Raw genomic sequence first — 22,475 nt, 5'->3', positions numbered from 1 at the left:
GTGCTCAGTGAGTTGATGGTTTCTCCCAGGATGGTCATCCACTTGGAATAGTTAATCCTTCCTAACTAGTGAGAGAATTTTTTTCGTATTTTCAAATATTGTGTCAAAATATGAAAATCCCGCTCAACTCTTAATGGATCATACTTTAAGACTCAAATTAAAACAATTTTAATGATAAATTGGTCAGGCATCTATCCTCTATGTAAAATCTAGGTTAATGCATTTTATGCTTATGACTGTTTCGAAGCTTCAAAAAAGCAAACAATTAAACATTAGATGTTTTTCTCTTGTTTTCCCATTTCTATATCAGAAGCACAAGCAGTTTTAACTTCCTGTTTTTCACGTTTTCAGCACATGGTGGCAGTATGCGTCTGTACTGTGACACAACCTGTGCACGGTTTCAGTTGAATGGGTTACTTTATGTTGTCTTGGTGATGAATGAAAGACAACTGCTTTATGTGCTTTCATGGCCAACCAACTGAACCTGCAAATACTTTAACATGTTGGTAATAATCGGTCAATCTGTATAAAAATGCCCACCATTGCCTTAAAAATAACTTGCCAAAGGAGCTTTCTACATACACTTATGGTATATGGACTATTGGATGTATAGTAGTTTAATATTTTTAGGGAAATTGTGGCTTTGCAGAAACACAAAATTAAGTTTTGGATTGCGAATGTGTGTACATTTATTATTTTCCTTTCTAGAAAGGGCTAGTGAGTACAACGTCTGGGCAGAAACAATCACACATTATTCTGTTAATCAATTTATAATTTATCAACCCAAACGAAAAGGCCACAAAAAAAAAAAAAACATTTCAAATGTGAAATATTTCCGTTTGTCCTCGACTTTCTTTAAGAAAAGTACATTTTGGTTGGATTTCGAAAATTTGTTGACCTCATCTTGGGCTCTGGGAAATAAGGAAATGCGCTCGTTATTTTGCTCGCAGGGCAAATCTAAGTCAGGACAATTGTGTAACAGAGTTGCTCTTCAGCTTAAACTCGCATTGAATTTGACTCTCAGCCAGTAAAGGAGTGCTCACAGGTTAACTCTCAGTCTTTGGTTAACACACATGCAGAACAGTTATGGTAAAAAGCAAAGACCCTTCTGGAGGTAAGTAACAGTCGCTGCCTTAAAGTTGATTGATTGTTGCTGTGTGCTGCTCATTTAGGTAAATGGTTTATAAAATCAGTCTGGAGTAATATTACGGAGTTTGTGTACCTGACTGAGAATGAGACTAATTACTGTTCTTTTAAAGCTAAACTACATGGAAACGGACCAAGAAGACGTTTTCAATGAATACAACAGGGAGGACTAAGGAGTTTTAAAGGCTGTTCCTTTTTAGCGTTTCGACCATTGGTTGAGTTATTGACTAGTTATTTTGATATGAGTTTTATTACCAGGAAGCATATTCAGCTTGTGGAAAGCTTCACTAGTGACGCCAATTGCCTGTTAGCGGACTACATTTCCCATGAGCCTGAGATCTAGGATTTGTAGTTTTGAGTAACAAAAATCGGTTTAAGGTTTGCAGTTCAGGTAGTAATTAGTAGTAAACGTTTTTATGTAAACGTGGTATTTATGGATTTAGTGCATAAATTAGGTACTGAAGAACAACTTCGAGGTAATTGAACTGTATTTCACACTGATTTTCCCCTTCTCTGTCCTTTATCTGATAGCTTTATCTGTCTTTGAGTTTGAATTAATAAGATGATTTACATTTTTTTATGATACAACTTTATTGATTCTGCAGTGTTTGAATAAATCTAAGAGCAAATTTTAAAAAAAGCTTTACATACAGTAAACATTACATGTACATTTAGTCATTTGGCAGATGCATTTATCCACAGTGATTTACAAGTGAGGTAAAAATCAAAGTGAAGGAGAAAACACCAAACTCACCCCCAGTGTTGGTGAGAATATCTAGAGTTGCATCCACCAGTGTAAAATGCACAGTGTCAAAGCAGATGAACAATTCTTGTGTAAGATATTCACTCACAAATATTCACTCTTAAAAGTACTCTGGAAAACTCTGCCCACCTCCGCCTCATCTCAAAAAGCTTCGTAATTTTATCCACACCATTTTGTGTGACTGTGGTAAAACCTCTTTTATGACATTTTAAACATTTAACACTGATATTGTATAGTGTCAAACACAAATGACACTGTTACTGTTAATATACTCATAGTATAAAACTTATCATAGTGTAAACTGGGGTAGCACTTAAGTTTAGTCCAAAAACTCTTACCAGAGCTGGACTGACACAGAGGATTTAACACTAAACTGTAAACTTTACAATCTTTACAAACTTTACATATGTAAGTACATGGTCCTGGCTATATATTGTACTATATATGCATATATACTAAAGCCCCTTTCAGACATGCACTGGAATTCTGAAATTATCCTGACTTTGTCCGGAGGGGGTGTATGTGAGAACAAAAATGTTAGAGTGAAAAGCTGCTGATTATCTGGACTATATCCTTTGAGCCCCCTAGAGCAAAGTCTATATGATGCACGTGAACTTGTGCGTGCAACATGCTACTATGTGCCAAATCGTATGAAGGAATAAAAGCGTGCATGTTGATGGTTTCTATCATTCAACTGCTACTTGAGTGATAGATCCTTCTTTATTAGTTGCATAGCTTCCATGTGCTGTGAACAAAATCCGTGCTTCCCAAACTATAAACTTTATATTATGTGATGCCTCCTGTCTGAACGTGCACAGAAATTGAGCGGATTTTTACACACTTGGCCGATGCATGAGCCAACAGGAGTTTGTCCTATTCGGTTTGTTCTGTGGCCACTGTGTCTTGAAAGGATGGGTAATTAATTATGAATGTGTACAGATGATCTCATCAATGACGTCACAAAACTGCCTTTGACGTCATTTGCCTCAGTTGAAATGTCTTGTTTACAGCTATTGAAGTTTAAAGGTAAGGCTCCTGGAGCTACCAGGTAGTGGGGGAGCTCAACAAGATAGTAGGGGAAAGTTGAGTGCTTAGCCGTGGAGGTACAGAGTTTCTTACTGTTTTCTGTGGAATTATTTTGTGGAATGTGTTTGTGGACTTTATTGGTTATCATCCCAACATTTTGTGTGGAACTACTTTGTTATCAGCTTAATTGTGGAATGTAGACTTTAAACAGTAAATTTAAAACAATACCAGAACAGATTTATCTTTGTGGATACTACTGATAAAAAATATTACCCGAGTAACTATTCTTACATATTTCTCTGTGAAATGTTTACTTTTTGGTATGTTGCATGTAAATCTAAAAATTTTACCACTGAACATCCATGTCTGGTTAGAGTCACTGCTGTATAGCCCCACCTCAGCAGAGCTTGGGGTTCAGAGGGGGACATTGACTGGCAGTAACCTCTGTGCCAGGTGGCATCAGCACTAAACACATCCTGCAGTACTTCAGCTTGTGCGCATGGGTAAACCCGATCAGCTAACCCCATTGGTTGTTATGAGACGGTGTGGTGTGGTGGCTCTGTGCTGTCGTCTCTTTTGCCAATTGGCTGATGCTGATCTTTCTACACCAGCAGTGATGGCAAACTTTTTGTGAAGTCACGTGAGCTTAGTAAACATGTGAGCTATTTAAAGACTGAGCATAAAAAGTAAGCCAATAAAAATAGAAATCTAATCACATGTAATAACAGCCATAAAAATGGCTGACATATAGACAACTGTTTACCTGATATGTTTATAAATGTGTATTTCCTCAGATTTTTGATGTGTCTAATTATATATTGATTGTAATTGTTTGCTTTTTTGTTTTGGTAAAAGTACAGCAGATAGTCAGCTTCATTTTCAGTGTGGAAATTTCTTTGCTTTCCCCCTTTTCTACTTGAACTTCTTGACCTATTGAACTGTGGAACTTCTTGACCTATTTAACTGTGGAGGAGATATTGTAAAGGGAATTCCCTTGGTCTAGCTTTACCTATACAGTCAAGTATTTGCTAAGATTTTTAATTTATAAGTGACAAATGTCTTTAAAGTATGTTCCATAGTGAATACCTTTTTGTCAGTTTTCACATGATTCAGAGCTGTACACAAATATCATTATTAGCCAAAATCAAGCTTTTATTGGCTATGTTTAAGTCCTGTTTCTCTTCCTATACTTTCTTTCTTGAGCTGTGGCATCGGTTTCAGTAAATTGCAAATTAAGACAAAGCTCAGATGAACCAGAAGTACAGGATTGTCCTGTTGGACTTTGTTACTCGGTTGACAGCTTTGTCTGCCCAGTATGTTAGTACTATTAAGAGGGTGTTTTTAAAAGTAGCTGTCAAATCATCACAAAAAAAAAATGTAAAGATAAAGAAAAAGATTTATCTCCAATGTGTCCTGTCACATTTGTATTGAATTTTTCTAAATGTAGTTCTCTGATTTTGAAATGGTTTGTAGAGCTACAGTGATTATTCAGTTAATCAATCGGCCCTTCAGCCGAAAATGTATTATCAACTAATTTAATAATTATTTGAGTTATTTTTTTTACTATCATTGCAGCTTATTCCGTCCCCAGCTGTGCAGTGCCGGTCCAAGTGCCTGGTAGAAGTTAGTGAGGGTTGCATCAGGAAGGGCATCTGGCGTAAAAAAAAAAAAAAAATGGGCCAAATCCAAATGCGGACAATGATCCGCTGTGGCGACCCTGAACTCATGCGATATGTCGAAAGGACCTAAAAAAATATTGTAATTTGGACAAAAAAGTAGGGGACATATCCTTGGACTCTAAACAAGCCAGAGATCTTTTACTGTTTTTGGGCACTTTGTAATCATTACCAGCAAGTGATTAATCTAATAGTTTACTGAAAATTAATCAGAAATTATTATGATAATAATCTATGTATTTTTCAGCTTTGAAAAAAAAATGGATTGACTAACACAAGGTGTTTCTGTAATGTCACTGAGATGGAGAACTTTTACAAACATAATGAGTTGGTTAATTATATAAATCATCTGCAGATGATTCAGTGATGAATGACGAAAATCGTTAATTTCTGCCTCAGTGTCAAAAATTTGAAGCAAGATTGTGAGGTGAAGCAAGAACAGTGTGTAATATTTTAACAATGTAGGTCACAGGGTCTTTGCAAAGTGCATTTCAGTAAGTGGAAAGTCAGAAAGCCAAACCAGCACATCTGCACTTTTCATCTGGGCTCAGAAATGTTTGCATACAGTTTGTCCGATAGTAACCTCAGCCGGCATATCTGCAACGCGTGACACTGTGGGGGATGGGTTGCTATGCCTGCATCATCTGTCAAGTTTGAGTGTGTGTATGCATCCTCCTCAGAGCCACTTCCCCACCATATTCATTTGGCTTGCGTTCCCTTATATGGGAAATGGGTCTTGTGGTGTGAGAAGTGTAAGCCAATCGGATTGGTTTGCATAGTTTGGGGGAGGTCGGTGTCAAAAGGAAGTCTGGGTGTGGTGTTTGAAGGGGAGGGACTAAGTGAGCCGGGCTGGTATGTTTGAAAATGAATGATAGGATTGAGACAGAAGACTGAGTCAGGGCTTGGTGCAATTGTGTGTTAAGCATAAACTGTAGCCACGTTTACAGCAAGTGAAGAGGAAAAGCGGACCAAATCTGTGATAATAACCAGGAAAATATTTATTTCCCAGCAATGCGATGTGAGTATTTGAGCTCAGTGTACATTTAAAATTTGCTCCTTTTAACTTGAACTCTGGCTTTCACATGGATGGATCAGAAACCGGTTGATAACGATATCTGAGTAAAACCACTTGCTTACTTGTGTGCACGCCTTATCTATTATAATATGATTTCATATGAATAAATATGAGTATTTTCCTCAGGGTTAATGCCACGGTGCCATCTCCCAGGTTATCATTTGGCTTATCCATTTCCTTTTGCTTATTTACAGTTATTACATTCATCTAGGCTCATTTCAGCTCATCCAGCGTGATAATAACTGCTGTGATGTAGTTTTTGCTCATTTGAAGAGAAAGATTCACATCACATGTGGAGAGCTGGTTCCTTGCAGAAGGGTGTAACCAAGCCATCAGATATGTGGAAATTTAACATCTAATATTAAAGGGCCTTGATTCATGTTTTTAAAGGGCAACTTCACCAATTTTCAACTTGCTTTCGAAGACTTTAGGGTGTAAATGTACATTAATGCTTTTAACCTTCCTGCTGATGTCCCTATATTAAAATATTTCTGCTTTTAGCTTTAAAACAGTATCATTAAAGGCGTCCTTTAAATGTCTGCATTGTCTTACAAATGTTTATAATTGAAACAATAATGTTAGTTCTGCCATGGCAGCTGTAAAGCGAGGATGCTGAAGCTTACGCCCGGTATAAGTGTTCCACTGGGGGCTGTTGGGAGGCAGCAGCTGGCGGAGGATGACGTTCGTACAGAGCATTGATTAGAATAAATACAGTTTAGCTTTCAGACCGTGGAGCTGGCTCTTTTTTTTTTAGAAAGAGACTTTAAATGAAAACAGTGGGACAAAGTTGAAGGGAGGGGTGGGGGTTTGTCTAGTCGGTTTGACCCAGGATTAGCCTAACAGAAGTTTACAGACATGCTGGTATTGTGTTGGGAGAGCCTCTTGTTTGCTTGGGGATGGGTTGTAATCATTCTGTGGTTTCTGTATGTATGAGGTACATTTGCCTTCATTCATATTAACTAATGATGAAACATGTTGGTGTGGTTGTCTTTACTGAATCAGCTGTTCCATGGAGCTGGAGTCATAATCCTCTCCTGATTGCATGAATGGAATACCGATGTCAGTTTGTGCTGTACTACGTCTGGGATAAAATACATCCTGAGCATTTCTTGTGCTTGTCAATGACAAGGAAATTTTATGAAGGCAGGCAAGAAAGGATGCAAAACAATGGGCCCTGCCTTTCTGGGCTAAAAGGAATATTTAATTCACAGATATGGCTCCACAAAAAAATGTCTATTAGTCAACATACTTTTGCAGCTGTTTTGAGGATATTTTAAATATTTTTCAAGCAACAATGTGAAGAACGTTTGGGTTCTGGGAAACTGCAATGACGACTTTCTAATATTTTGACACTTTCTATAGACAAAAAAACAAATTTGTTATGTGGAAAAAATAAAAATAAAAGGGAGGGGAAACCCATAAAAAACCCCAAACACACAGCATGAGGGCAAATGGACGTTGTCAAATCTGAAAATGAAAGTTGCCCACAACAAGCAGGCAATATTATGTGGCAGATACTGGATGAATAACAAAGCAACACTCAATGGCCAGTGATGATGTGGTAAGGCGCTTGTCACCGCGTGACAATTGGCAGGGGGTTAGCCGCACACCAAAACTGAACCTGAGACGTGGCTCACAAGCATTTTATTTGCAATGCTAACGTGATCAGCTCATGTGGCAATAGCTCATCAAGAAGTGTTTGAAGGAAGGAAGGAGCAACAAGAGGGCCAAGCAAGAAATAGCCTTGGGATTCTTTCTTTTAATGTTAATGGCTATATTTGCTCCAGGCTGTGAGTGACTGAACCTTTTTATAAGATTCATGCCCCTCCCCAATCTACAGACTAAAATGATGATACTACCTAAGGAAATATAGGAGGAAATGTTTTTTTAATCTCTACCCTATCATACTCCAGTTCTTCGCCCACTTGTGTGCCTCCACCCTTAACTCACACCACATTATCAAGGCTCAAAATCCCACATCCAACAGCAGCTGCAGTGAAAGGAACAGACCAAAAAAAGTGCTGAGATCACCCTGTTACATTTGTCTCCTTGGCCCGAAGACCTTCAGGCCTCCTAAGGAATCAATAACGAGATTATGTCTTCTCTGGCTCAGCTGGTTGCTCATTGCAAAATCAGAGTAGAATGGATTTTTCTTATATAGCAGTGATGGTAAGTGTCCGCTTATGTCCACTTGGTGAAGGTGTGGTGAATGGTGATTCCCTAGGATGTCCACAATTTAAGGCTTGCTGTTTTTTTGTCCTTTTGGCATATCCTGTGAGTTCAGGGTCGCCACAGCACTTCATTATCCGCATGTTGATTTGGCAGTTTTTACGCCGGATGCCATTCCTGACGCAACACTCCCCAATGGACCGGCACCGCACAGCTGGGGATGTTTTCTACTTACTATTTTAAATACAGTTCACACATGGAATTCACATTGGTTGTCCAATATGGGTCAAACTCTACATGCAAAATCTTTTCCACTTGTTCAAGACCAACTGTCCCTGACAGGCGAGTCACAATAGGCCCACTGCCACAATGGGAGATGAAGCCACTGGTATGTGTTTTCAGCCCATTTAAACTAACAGTTCAGACCTATGATTTACCAAAGAGATGAGTGCAGCAACAACAGCTGCTTGAATGTGAGATGGGTGTAATGGAAGCATGGGTTTGATGGTAGTCAAATAGTGGGGGTTTTATTGTTTTTAGAGGCTTTGATGTGGTTCCAGGTCATCTTTAAATATATTGTAAATGATGCAGGATGATTGGTTGAACACTATCCCGCTTGGCTTTCTCCATCCTTGAGCATCTCGACATTTTAATTCGTAACCAAGTTTTGCTCTATCTACACTTGATCACACTGCTGCCTTGCAACCTGATTTTGTCAACATAGCAGTTGTAGCTCAGGTAAGGACAATATTTGTTTAACAGTTCATAAAAAAAGTGAAAACTTCCACTGGCATGATTTTTTTTAAATCTTTTTTGTAGGCACTGTAAATAACTGACTTCACAGTAATACCTGCACATGTACCAGAAACATAGATAGATGTAAAACCTCAGCCCAAAATACATACGGTAAAGTTCTGTGACCCGATGACCTTAAGCCAATAACACTTACATGTGAGTCTTGAGTACTACAATCCACTGGCTGTCACATGTTAGTGTTACTTAAGGTCTCACAATCATAAGACCAGGGGAGCAGTCCATTTATTTATTTATTTTTTAAGTTAAATCAGCCTTAAACACTACCCTTGTTTTGCTTACGTGGAAAAGGCAACCATACACTAAATTTATGCTTGCAGATAGGGTTTTTTGAAGTTTGGGTGGGTACAGTTTAGGAGATTCAAAATTACACTCTCATCTTTAGTCCCAGTCAGAATACAACCCCTGACTGGCCAATCCCCAAACTAGCATCAGATGTCTACTGTAAATGCTGGAGCATTCACAATAATAATCTACTATTCACAATATTCTAGTCTTTATTATTATTATTATTATTATTATTATTCTGACTTCCAACTACTTCGGCATACTTTTAGATTGAACCATCATTTAAACTTCCAAACATTCAGCTTATAAGGGACATTATTGCTTGAACACGGCTTTTTCATATTTTTTATACTTTTTAAGCTTTTAATACTTCTATACCTTTAAAACTCTATGACGTCGTCAGTGACATAATCAGTGAATCACATAATTTTGAAGATTTTGCCTTTTGAAGTTTTTGTGGCTAACTAGCTTTGAAGTTTGCCAGTATAAAAGGAAGCCAACTATTTGATCAAAAGCTAAACTTTCAGCTACAGTATAACAGCAAAAACTGGTCAGCTTTGCTTGGAAAAATCCTTTCAGCGTTGAAGCATTCACATACTGTACTGGATACTGTTAATGTTAACATCCAGGTTCAGTACATGAGGACATTTTCTTTGGCCTCAAAATAATATACTTGATACAATATTGAGATGTGGGTTGTGTCTAATTCTGTCACTCTAACACTTTCCTTGTTGTAGATATTCTCATGCGATAGCCCTAACAAGCACCGTGACACCTGTCTTTCAGTGAATGTGTGCGAGTCCACCACCATTTCTGGATCTGAGGTGATGGAGCCTCCCAGAGCCAGCAGTATCCTGGAGTCATCCTGTGGTGCAGGAAACAGTGCAGCTTCCCTTGATGACGCCATCGTGGATGTAGCTAAGTATGTCTCCCCAAATGCATCCAAACGCCTCACCACCACTGTCTCCAGATTACACAAAACCATATTATAGTTTAAAATTAACATACAGCATGTAACCGCTGTTGAGGTAAAGTGGGTTTTTTGGTTTGTTTAAAAGAATCAAAAGGTTCAAGAGATCCAGGTAGATCTTTTCATACACAACACTGCAGCATTATTGTCTTTCACTAAGATTTAAATATTGGTGTTTTGTTTAAATTACGAGATGCTGGTGGTAGCTAAACTTACCACCCAGAATGGAGCTTTGGTGCTTGGTAGTATTTCACAAAATGTTAGTTATTATCAGTCCTTTGCAGTCTGTTACAATTCTGTTGGAGTAATCATTATGTTTCACTTTTGCTTTGTTCTTAAAACTTTAATTCAGTGCAATAATAACTGTGTTATAAGTGTTTATAATAGCAACAGTTGAGATAAGGATGTCGTATTTGCTGTCATGATAGTGAGATTAACATTGTTTAGATTAACATTGCTACAGTTTTGGCTTTTGACTAATGCCTTGGTCCAGGATCAAGTTTTGGCCTCTGCTCATCCCCAAAGAAATGGCAGTGACCAGTCACTTTGAAGATTCAGCCGCCTGTGTAAAGTTCAATGTTTTTTTGTTCATTTATTTGTTTACATTTTTTTCTTTCCTTCTCTTTAGCGAGTCTTCAGAGGAAGAGTCCACAGGGGAAAGGGAAGAAGAGCTCTGTGCCAGTAATGAAGTCCCCCCCAGCACCAACACTGCTGAGGTCCCTCCTGAACAGACCTCAAACACACAAAGAGGTGAGGGCCGAAGGGAAGTTTGTGTGTTTACTCTTTCTCTATCCTCCCTATTGCTCAACATTTGTGAAGGTGGTGCGGCTGGATTAAAAAACCTTTTATGTAATAAAGAAATTTGAGCAATACAGACACAGTTAGACTCTTACTCACACTGTTTTATTGGATCCACTCACTGAAGCCAAAGCATTAGCGAATGTGTTTTTATCTCTGAACCAGTTTCCTAAGGAAGCTGACCAAACAGAAGCGACTGAACTCCACATTCTTTTGCAGAACAAACCCAATTTCCCTTTTCCTGCCTATAAGTTCCACTTTGACGTTCCTTCCAGCTTCAGTCACTACAGGAAAATGCTGCTACACGTACTTTTTACCCTATGACGTTCATTACTGTTATGAAACCTTATCTTAGTCTATGATAAAGGCCAATACAGGAACTTTCATAAATATCATATAAATCTGGTAAATTAGTTTCATAGGAGTTAAAGTTTATAGGAATATACAATAAAACAATGGTTTGAGTTTTTCCAGTGTTCATTTATGGAGTAAAATGTATTCTTCAGTTTTATTTATTTCTTCATTTATTTTTTAACCATCTCGCCCATTGAACTGCTCCCTGTACTAATAACCAGTCATAAATCCACTATCATTCAGTTCCTCTATCCAGTTTATGGTGTAAACATCCTGCTTGACTTGGGGTCAATGACACATCTTTATAATTATAATGACATGAAAAATGTGATTTCCTCTTAATATTTATCAACAACCTTTATTTATGTAGATCTGCTCATTGGTTCTAAGGCTTGTGTTTATTTTGTAGTCAACATAATTGCTGAGCTCTTAAAAAAGTGATGCAATAAGACAAGAGGAAGAAGAATAAGCCTTGCTGCAAGCAAACTAACAGTTTAAACCAAACTATTTAAAGTAAAACCAAAAGGTAGAGCAATGAAAGCGAAAACAGTGAGTGTTTTAGCAAATTAGTCTGTTCACTAATAAACTGGACAGTTAAGGTTGTACTTTTACTTTCTTTTACTTTCTTCATTTGTTTTTTATTTCAAGGAGGTTTTGTTTATAACCATATAAGCATATTCAAGTAACCCTTGGTGTGTGCAATGTTACAACTGAAGAACTGTCAGCGGTCAGAATTTTAACAACAATTTAAAACAGCTTTAAAACAGCTGGCTGAAAATGTATGGAATTTTCAAATATAGTAATACTAAAATACTAAAAACTGAATAAACAGCACATGTAGCACAGCACAGCACTTCCTGTATGAAACAGTTCAATAGCCCGTAGTGTTTCTATACTGATGAGCTAATATTGATTTGGCTGCTTCAAATAAAAATCCTTCTTGCCAGCCTGAAGTGATGGCTTACTGTTGTTTCTTTGGACATCACTATTTGTGTATCCTGTTTAACTGAGCTGGAGACTGTTGCCAGGGGCTTAGTTTAGGCTTCTTCATTTGTTCAGTGCTCCATGCTTGTTTGTAGCTCTAATATACTGCCAGAGGGTGAATGTTATCTCCACTAATGCCAAAAATACAGGGTATTATATGAATGAAGCCAGTGACAAGCCTCTGTTCATTTCTCTAAACTCCTCTTTCTTTGTGTCTCCTCGTCCAGTGAGTGCCCAGCGCCCAAGTTCCCTGTCTGTGCCATCAGCAGCGCAGCCCGGGCTGTGGACGTCGCAGGGCGACGCCGAGGTGAAGCTGAGGATGGAGAGCTCTGGCCTGTTGGCAGAGACCCCTTTGACTGTAAACGATATGTTCAGGTCAGCTGTGGAGCGCTTTGGCGACTGTACAGCTTTGGGCTGGAAAGAGGGCGAGCAACAGAAGACCCTGACCTACAAAGATTACTACCAGGCATGTCGCAACGCTGCCAAAAGTTTCCTTAAGGTAATTTCTTATTCCTGCACTATTAAGCAATCTAGTATTAAAAGTGGTCATATGACAAGATCCCATGTCTTCTCTTGCTATTTCGTAATTTTCTTTTTCATGTCACTGTTATGGATATGTTTAGTTTTCTTCGTAACACACAGGATTATATTTAACACACACCTGATTGCTAGAAAACGGACAGTGTTTCTTTCAGATTAAATCTCCACAGTAGTCTTTAATTAGAATGTATGAAACTTCTCAATTATGATCATTATAATTAAAAATAATGTTTGTTTCTATCCACCCCCAACAACAGCTCTCGTTCAGTATGTAAAGGTTTCTGTTTGACAGAAACAATGGACTTTTGTTGGCATTATTATAAAGTCTTTTCTTAGTGCATTTGATTATATGCCAAGTCTGTCTACACAATATACTTTGTAGCTTGGAGGAGCTAGTTTGAAATGTCAACCACAAACTGAGGGAGGGACGTCAGCTGTTCATACATGAGAGAGCATGTTTTTGTTTCTGTGAAGCTTGAGACAGTAGGTCAGCATGGAGACTGAGCAGGGCTTGTGTACACACCTTAAGACATGCTCACACACGTCTCTTGGTACGGTTCACCGAACTTAACACCCTCTTCAAATTCAGAAGCTTGGACGTTAACTTGAGACCTTGCTGTAGACCAAAAGTTCAGTACACATAGTGTCGGTAAAGTTGTTTGAGTTTCCACACTCTCAGTAGTTCAATTCAACAATAATTTATGACAGTGACGTTTCCATCTGCGGGAGCTGAGCTTCAGATGGTGTTATAATCCACCTACAGATATTATTTCATAAGTTATTTACAAAGCAAACCAAAGTTTGTAGTTTTCTGTCTCGTGAATGTTGGCCTGTAAATTTGCTTATGCGGCTGCTGTGACAGTCACACAACCCTGACATCCGATCACTCTGTAGTAGATCAGCAGATCAGCTACTGAAAAGACTATTTGAAAAGAGTATATACAAACATTATTTTACACCAATATGTTGTTGGACTGACTTATAACATTTATAAAATGTTTTTTGTGCTTTAACTGGCAACAGAAATATTTACATTGGATTTTTCGGAAGTCCTGTTGACACATATGGTCCTTTCTAAATTATAAATGTAAACTGGATTTGCAGAATGTGTTTTTTCTTTATTTCTAAGCTTATTCAACAATTAAGTTGTGTTTTATCGTTTCAAAAGCTTGGTTTGCAGCGCTACCATGGAGTCGGCATCCTGGGCTTCAACTCCGCAGAGTGGTTCATTGCAGACATTGGAGCCATTTTGGCAGGGTGAGTTTCAGCTTCGTCTCTAAATTTGCGTTAATGCAACTTTCAGTGGCGTGTTCAGTGTTTTGGCACCAGCCTGAGAGAGGGTCCTATGCATTTTTTAAATTTTTATCCTAAACTTCTCTTTCCATCTCCGAGATTTCTTTGTGAGTTGAATTATATAAATTAGCCATTTCAGACTGAACACCGCCTGTTTATTTGAAAGTGCATGTTTGTGAGATTTGATTATTATTTATGTGTGATTATAAGGTTGCACATTTCACAAAAAAAGTTAAAACTGTTATAACAGAGGCTGTTTTGGATGTTAATAAAGACCACAAGACAGAGAGAGAGAAGTTAGACAAGCTTATTAAAATTAAAGCTATCCAATACAATACAGTATTCTCCAAACTGATCACCAAAAAAAGGATTTTTCACCTGTACTTTGCAATTTTTCTTGGACCTTGGGTAAAAAAACAAATTCACTTGTATAAAATGTACAGGATTTGTAGTTGCATCTGACAAACCCATGCAGCAAATTAAAAACCCGTCCCACTGATTTGTCAAGATTTGCTGCAGATCAACTGGTTACATCACAAAGCATCTGACTTTTTTTTGTTTGTTTTGGTTTTTTAAGCTCTAATCATGGTGTCTTGATTTTTTGTTTGCTGGATTTTTAAAGGTTGAATGCAAAAGTACACTGTGGGAAATCTGCTTATACTGTATGTGGATTCCCCAGATTCCCACACACCTACAGTGCTATCTAGTCGCCAGTAAGAATGTCAACTTGTTAAACTGGTCCTGACAGTCACATTTGCAGAGAGAGAACAAAACACCAAACGAAACCAAACCAAAAAGACTTAATCAAAACTGGCTTTTCTCATTTTGCATTACAATTAGATGCAAAGTATTCAAATGATACATTTCTTCAAGATCACATAGTTCCTATTTTCCAGTTGCCAAAAGGCAATAGACCAAAATAATATGACAAATATTAAGGAGAGAATATAAAAAGTTTTGGCCTTTAAAAGTCTCCGGGTTATTGGGCTAGATTGAAGCAGCAAAACGCCTCCACTAGGGAAAAAACTAAACGGCACAGATGAATAGCAGCCCGATCAAAGTTGCGTGCACGTTTAAAGATGGTTGTGGACATAAAGTCTCACTGTTCAATATATTAAACCATGGACTTCCATGGACTTTTGCTATTCACCTCCAAGAACAGCAAGAAGGGGAGAGCTTCAGCTGAATTATTGGCATTATCTGTAAATGTGAAAGAGGAACTGTTAGGTCTGACTGTCCTTTGTCTGTTACAGTGGCTTTGCTGTGGGCATCTACACCACCAACTCTCCTGAGGCCTGTCAGTATGTAGCAGAAAACTGCAAGGCCAATATCATTGTGGTGGAGAATCACAAACAGCTGCAGAAAATCCTTCAGGTAAAATCGGAATGGGTTGCAAACATTTCTAATACGTGCGTGTAAATACTATTGACATCTATACATTGATGATAAAAACAAATACAAGTCTTTATTGCTCTATTCTGATCAGGATCAGAAAGTCAGACAAACATTAAATATGTTACAAGTTGAAGCAACATTTGTATTTTTCTCCCTCTTATTGCCAGCGTGTAATCCTTTAAATCTCTGTGGATGTACATACTGCTCATCCAGTATCATGTAGGAAATCTGTCTTATGTGAAAGTGACTGATGCTGTGTTTCAAATTCATGCTACATACTATTTGAATGCAGTACATATTACATGGTAAACAGCTTAGTATACCGTTTTTTCTTCTGGTATTAATATGCAGGAAGTCAGCACATATAACAGTTATTACTAACAGGAAATCAGACATTACTTGTTCCATTTGAAATTAATCAAACTGCAACTTCCAAATAAATGCAAAAAACTAGTTAAATTAGTTTTATTTTTTCCATTTATAAGAAACTCCTCCATTTTCTTTCCTTTTTGGGACTATATCTACAGCCCATACAAATACAAAGGGGGGTTTAGTCTGCAGACAGAATTGATATTTATTTTACTGTAACGTTTTTTTATTGCACCCTACAAACACCTGCTTAGAGTTAGTTGGCAGCGAACATTTGGACCACAACTACACAGTACAAATATGTATTTCTTGTAGTGTGTGTACTCATTAAATTGTATTCTTTTTGCTCACAGGTTGAAGACAAGCTTCCACACTTAAAAGCCATTATCCAATACAAAGATGCACTAAAAGAGAAAAGACCAAATCTCTACACTGTAAGTAAACACTGGTAATGGGGAAAAAAAAACTTTTCATTCCATCATGTTCGTCATAATAAGTGATTTTCTTTGTGTATTGCAGTGGGCAGAGTTCATGGAGCTCGGACATGATGAGCCGGATGCTCCCCTTGATGCAATCATCTCCAGCCAGAAGCCCAACCAATGCTGCACGCTCATCTACACCTCAGGAACCACGGGCCAGCCCAAAGGAGTCATGCTGAGCCATGACAATGTAAGTTACACAAGCTGTGTGTTTTTGTGTCTGAAAATACTGAAACATCACATGACTGGTGCCTGACACTGTGGAAATAAACTGCTGTTTTGAAATAGGAGAAAGTGCAGGGCTGGCTGCCAGATAAGATTCTCTCATTGAAGTGCTTCTTTGGCAGCCTAGGCACTGTGCTCGGGGTTAAAGTCCTTCAAGACAGTTCACATGTTCAAATGACAACAAGCTGTAATCGGATTAAAGAATAAACTCAAAACGTTACTCAGGCATCGTGCTTTAGTACTATGCCCGAGGTACTTGGATCTCACAAGTGCATTTCCGTCTTACACTTCCTAATCTCCACATTTCATAAAACATAAAATATACCTATTTAGTTTACTATATTTATCTCACAAGTACCTGAAAACTTTAGTTACTTCCAGAGTAATAATTCAAGGTACAAAACTATTTTAAAAGCAACACCTCATCACCTTTAATCTATGACCTTACAGGAAGTCCAGCCCTCAGGTTGGGAAACACTGGACTAAACTACTGGTTGATGCCCCGCACCCCAACTGTTACAGCAGTAAAATCCTACGTATGCATACTTCAGTTACAAGGATATACCTTTCCTGAACACACTTTTGTGACTTCATATGTATCTTGCTAATCCCTGTGCTGTATCTTTGCATAAGTAGGATTTTGAATGCTAAACTTGAACTTAAACTGGTTGGTTCTTACAATCTGCCACTGTTTGTTAACTTTATGTCAGACTCCATCTGTAAAAATATATTTTAAAGCACACGATTTATTCTGCCAATATTTACTTATGAAGTCATAAAAACACTGTTGTACTCACCGTTGTGAGTCTAACAATAACGCGAATACATCATACTAACTGCATTTCTCGCTCCCCTCAGCTAACATGGACTGCGCTCTCCACCGGCCGTCACGTTCGCCTCACAGATGCTCTTCAGTCTCAGGAAGTAGTTGTGAGCTACCTGCCGCTCAGCCACGTCGCAGCTCAGATGGTTGACATCTGGGTCACGATGAGGGTTGGAGGGGCGACGTACTTTGCTCAGCCAGACGCACTTAAGGTGAGACACATTTGTCTTTAAACATGGTGATAGTACACTGACATATGGATCAAATCCGCTCCGTGTGAGCTGCAAACCGCATGTAGTTTTGTGTGCAAACTAAATGGTGTTTAATTTTCATTGCCAGGGTTCTCTGGTCAACACCTTGAAGGAGGTGCGTCCCACAGCTTTCATGGGCGTCCCACGTGTCTGGGAGAAAATGCAGGAGAAGATGAAATCTGTCGGAGCCAAGTCTTCAACTGTACGCAGGAAAGTGGCTGCCTGGGCCAAAGATGTCGGTCTGCAGACTAATCTGACTAAGATGAACCAGTATGTTATGATTGATAGATTTATTTATGTGCTTGAGTAATTCACTTTTGGTTGGCATGATTTCTTTTTCGCTGATATGTTTGTTAGTCTGACTCTCTCTCACTTCAGCTGTTCTTTGTCTCGTCAGAAATGGAGAAGCTGGCCATACACCGATCAGCTATCACATAGCCAAAAAGCTTGTTTTCAAAAAGGTGCGTAAAGCTCTGGGCCTGGATCGCTGCACAAGGTGCTACACAGGTGCTGCTCCCATCACCAAGGACACCCTGGAGTTCTTCCTCAGCTTGGATATTCCTCTGTATGAGCTGTACGGGATGAGTGAGAGCACTGGACCCCACACCATCTCCCTCCCTGATGCCTTCAAGCTCACCAGGTCTGTTTCTTTACACATCACACCTGCCTTGCATTTTCCAATCAGCGCTAATAATTCCAAACACTAGAGAGCTGGAGAATGGTGATTTATAAAAACGTTCTGCCCTGCAGCTGTGGTAAAGAGATTCCAGGGTGCAAGACAAAACTGCACAACCCTGACAGTGAGGGCAACGGTGAGATCTGCTTCTGGGGTCGTCACATTTTCATGGGTTACCTCAACATGCCCGAAAAGACGGAAGAGGCACTCGATGCCGAAGGATGGCTTCACTCAGGCGACCTGGGTAAACATGACGAGAACGGATTTCTCTTCATCACCGGACGAATTAAAGGTACTCGTTCCATATCCCTTATAGATTCCTCTCAGACAGAACTTGATCTGGGACTGGTATTTCCCTTTTACACTGTTTGAAAAATATGGATTCTTTTTTCCTTTTATAGGACACTGAATCTAGTTTGATCTTAAAAACTGTTTTCTTTATCTGCCATCATTTAACCCCGTCTGTCACTTAACGCTTTGGTGTCTGTGTTTGATTTCAGAGTTGATCATCACTGCAGGAGGAGAGAACATCCCCCCTGTTCCTATCGAGGATGCAGTGAAAGAAGCTGTGCCACTAATAAGCAACGCCATGCTGATTGGAGACAAGAGGAAGTTTCTCTCCATGCTGCTCACGGTTAAGGTACAGACTTGCTGTAGAAACTGAGACCTGTATAAAATTGACATGTGATAATGTGACATTGGAGGACAGCAGGATAGTGTAGGAGGAAGATCCTTAAGTTAAAAATGCACTGCAAGTAAAAGTGTTGAAGGACACTGTTGCTGTGCATTCAGCTGTCTGTCTCTACAATGAGGAGAAGAAACAAATTCTCATTTTTAAAATAGGGAACCATGAATTATTTGGCATTTTCTTTCAAGCAAAAATTGTCCCTAATAATTTTTGTTGATTAATTTATTGTTTATTTTAAATCTATGTAAATGTAGAGAAAGGGTAACAGGCTGTTAAAGTAAGTGAATGGATGGGGACTGAAAGTTTAACGTGGCTCTCAGCTGTTTAATCATTCAATCTTTATACCTGTTTACCAAATCTCTGAGGTCTTGTGTCTAATGATTAAATGTGGATTTGCGTCATCTGGTTTCAGACTCTGCCATCTGGGGGCCCTTTTGAGGGGAAATAACAAATAGACTGAAATGAATTGAAACTACAGGAGTTGCACATTAAAACATACATGAAAACTTTAAATGTGTTGCAAATGTGTTTTCTCTGCAGTGCCAGGTAAACGCTGAGTCCGGTGAACCACAGGATGAGCTCTCGCCCGAAGCCGTGGAGATCTGCAAGAAGCTGGGCAGCAACGCCACTCGTGTCTCTGACATCGCAGGGGGTGGAGACCGGGCGATTAATGCTGCGATCCAAGAGGGAATCAACCAAGTCAACAAGAAGGCAACCTCCAACGCTCAGCGCATACAGAAGTGGATCGTTCTGGATCGGGACTTCTCTATTAATGGAGGAGAGCTGGGTGAGTAAAAGGAGAAGGCAGAGTGTGCTGGTCAGATAAAGGTTACCCTTGTTCCTGCAATGGTACACAATGTACACTATATTGCCAAAAGTATTCGCTCACCCATCCACTCCTAAACCTCGTGGAAAGCCTTCCCAGAAGAGTTGAAGCTGTTATAGCTGCAAACGGTGGGCCGACGTCATATTAAACCCTATGGATTAAGAATGGGATGTCACTAAAGTTCATATGCGTCTAAAGGCAGGTGAGCGAATACTTTTGGCAATATAGTGTATCTCAAGCCTACAAAGTGTGTCATTGACATGATTTTCCTTAATTATTTAGCGGCAGGGGACTAATTACCTCCCAACACCTTGGTTTAAAGGTTTATCTCTGTTACACAAACATTTTAGAGGTCTGAAAAAAAACTGCTCAGTATTATAAAATATAAATGCAGAGTTTTGAGCTATATATAGATTTTTCTTATTTCTGACCACAACTTATCTTTCGACCCCTTATCTTTTTCAAAGTTAGCACCAGAGGAACTCTTGTGTCCTCCCATCATGGCTCTTACTCATAGCTCAACTAGAAGACACAGGGCTGTGCTGTTATCCTCAGGCTAAGTTGGATAAAGCTTCCTTCAGGGTCTTCCCTGGGCATATTAATTTCAGTAAAATTAGCCTCAGCTTTTATTTTTGAGGAAAGAATTCAGAAATGCCACAGAAACAATATGTATTTTCCCTTATAAGAAAAATGAAGCTCTATTCCACTACATAAATGTCTTCCTCTAACCTACTGATGAATCAGTAATGTATCAATGTATTGGTTTACACTGTTTTTTTTTTTCTTCACTTGCCACAATTGCTGACAAGACTTAATTACACTACTTCTGAAGTTACAGATGAAAGTTACCACCTGTATTCACACCAATCAGGCCGAATATTAGGCACATCTGTACAAATCAAATGCAATCTCTACTCATTAATTTGAAACTGCGTGGCCTAAACGTTGAAATTTGTATGTACCTAATTATATGGCTGACTGGTGAATGCAGCTACACAATTACATCAAGTGACACCTAGTGGAGTGCAGCTGTAAAAGTGCCACATTTCTCCTCTGAAGACGGGTTTAAACTGCAGCTGATACACACAATATGTTGCACAGCAAAGTGTTCAAAAAGCTGACAGGCACTAATCCATTGTTGTTCTTCAGGTCCTACCATGAAGCTGAAGCGTCCAGTGGTGGTAAAGATGTACAAGGAGCAGATTGATAGCTTTTATAAGGAGCTGGCGACTCCAACAACCCCCGACAACCCTCAGCCTCCAAAATAGATCCAGACTGCTAACAAACTCCACCTCATTCATCCAACAGCTCCCTGTGTACATTTGTCCTGTTATATAAATGTTTTCACTGCCTTAAGTTGTTTTGTTCTGTCTTTGTTTACATTTGTTTGTGTTGTACAACAGATTGAGAAGATGACATTGTTTAAAAAAGCTTTGATTTTAAATCTTCACTAAGCCTAATTCAAATATTTATTTGTATTACTGGGAGGAGCACTAATATTAATTGGGGATGCAGAGGCAGCTGTATAGAGGAATTGTTTATTGTACTGTAATACTTGATAAAGACTGGATAAAAGGTTAGTTTATAGGACAGTGTAAAGGGACAATTTGGCTTTTTATTTATTTTCAGCTTGCCAAAGTTTGCATGGGGCAAATGAGCTTCAAATGAAAAGTTGTAGAGAAGGAATTACGCAATCCTATCAAATGTTTACTGAGCTTTTAACTTTTTTTTTTTTTTTTTTTTTAAGCCTGGATCTGAAGATCATCTGTGTACATATTTTTGAAGTGTCAGGTTTTCTACAAATGTAAACATGAATTTACAACTAAGCATCTAAATTGCGTTTTTTTATGCTATGTCATAAAGCCATATATTTTGCTTTCTGTAACAGCAAAGTCTCTGTGTATATCAGCTGTGATTTTGTGGATCATGGTAAATTTTGATTTTTTTTTTTTCCCACCTCTTCTGCCTACTGTACATTATGCATATCTTCTCAGAAGTCTTCAATTTTTTTCAATTCATTTTTAGACCAGACCTATCATGCCATTTTTTTGTATCACAAGTATAACCAGATACATTAGATACCGTAGATACATTAGGTTAAAGGTTTATGGAAAAAGGCAGATATTAGATACATTGTCCTTGTTGATCTGTGGCCATGCCTTTGGCATCATATGTATGTAGATGCTCAACTGCTTAAGGTTTTCATACAGCGACTGCACGTCTTTAACCTCAAAGAAATTGAAGCAAAGGCAAAGAGACGTTACTGCACTCCAAAGAGCTGATTAATATGTGTGTAATGTAACTGTATATAAGTATATTATTGGTATTTGCAGTTTAAAATGAAGGTGAGGCTGTACTCAAAGTAAATGAAGTCCAGGGTAAAGAAAATTAATGTGTGGATTTTTTTAAACATTAGGAAATGACGGTGATACAGTGTCTGGGGGTGTTTTTTTTTTTTTCTCTCATCTTCGATCTTCTTACAACTACACAATTAATGGAGGCCAAAACAGGGTCCGTTAGTATAAATGGAAACTGTTACACAGCCTCAAGGTCTTTGTGTAGCTCACAACAATCCTGACAGAAAGCTGGATTTACCTGATCCTAAAAAACTTAATATCAGGGTCGAAAGATGAAAATACATATGACTGCTGCTGTAGAAAAGTGAAGCACATCTGTTTCTGTCTGAACTGCATTAAGGAATAAAAAAGTTAATTAAGCTGATGTTTGGAGCTCTGTCTTCTTTTTAAGCGTGTGTTCAGGTAAAGAACACTGTAACGTATGGTACAGAAGAGGTCACACATTCTGGGTTTTTAGTTCCTACACACACTTTAATCATACAAATGAGAAA

General features: G+C 38.6%; 1 protein-coding gene across 2 annotated transcripts; it reads left to right on the top strand.

Annotated features, from left to right (window-relative positions):
• The first annotated feature begins 954 nt into the window (after positions 1-954).
• On the top strand, positions 955-22,348 carry acsbg2 (acyl-CoA synthetase bubblegum family member 2). 2 transcript variants are annotated; one of them, XM_067512334.1, is made up of 15 exons: positions 955-1,114; positions 9,743-9,878; positions 10,555-10,676; positions 12,290-12,561; positions 13,771-13,859; positions 15,149-15,269; positions 16,013-16,093; positions 16,179-16,328; positions 17,222-17,398; positions 17,526-17,707; positions 17,835-18,077; positions 18,188-18,405; positions 18,614-18,753; positions 19,342-19,588; positions 20,777-22,348. In XM_067512334.1, exons 1-15 carry the CDS (start codon positions 1,087-1,089, stop codon positions 20,893-20,895), a joined length of 2,325 nt encoding a protein of 774 aa, XP_067368435.1. In that variant the 5' UTR covers positions 955-1,086; the 3' UTR covers positions 20,896-22,348. The 2 variants fall into 2 exon arrangements, with proteins under 2 accessions (XP_067368435.1, XP_067368436.1); XM_067512335.1 differs by lacking the exon at positions 955-1,114 and adding an exon at positions 5,470-5,629.
• Positions 22,349-22,475: the final 127 nt, after the last annotated feature.

The sequence above is a fragment of the Channa argus genome, chromosome 8 (genome assembly GCF_033026475.1).
Source record: "Channa argus isolate prfri chromosome 8, Channa argus male v1.0, whole genome shotgun sequence".
NCBI classification, from domain to species: Eukaryota; Metazoa; Chordata; class Actinopteri; order Anabantiformes; family Channidae; genus Channa; species Channa argus.
Note: the sequence above shows the minus strand (reverse complement) of the source record. Positions and strands in the feature narration are given on the sequence as shown.

Excerpts from the sequence above, each read along its gene's own strand:
- acsbg2 (XM_067512334.1), top strand. The coding sequence starts at position 1,087 with ATGGTAAAAAGCAAAGACCCTTCTGGAG. Across the intron at positions 1,115-9,742 it reads AAGCAAAGACCCTTCTGGAG|TGAATGTGTGCGAGTCCACC; the intron begins GTAAGTAACAGT and ends CCTGTCTTTCAG. Across the intron at positions 9,879-10,554 it reads GCCATCGTGGATGTAGCTAA|CGAGTCTTCAGAGGAAGAGT; the intron begins GTATGTCTCCCC and ends CCTTCTCTTTAG.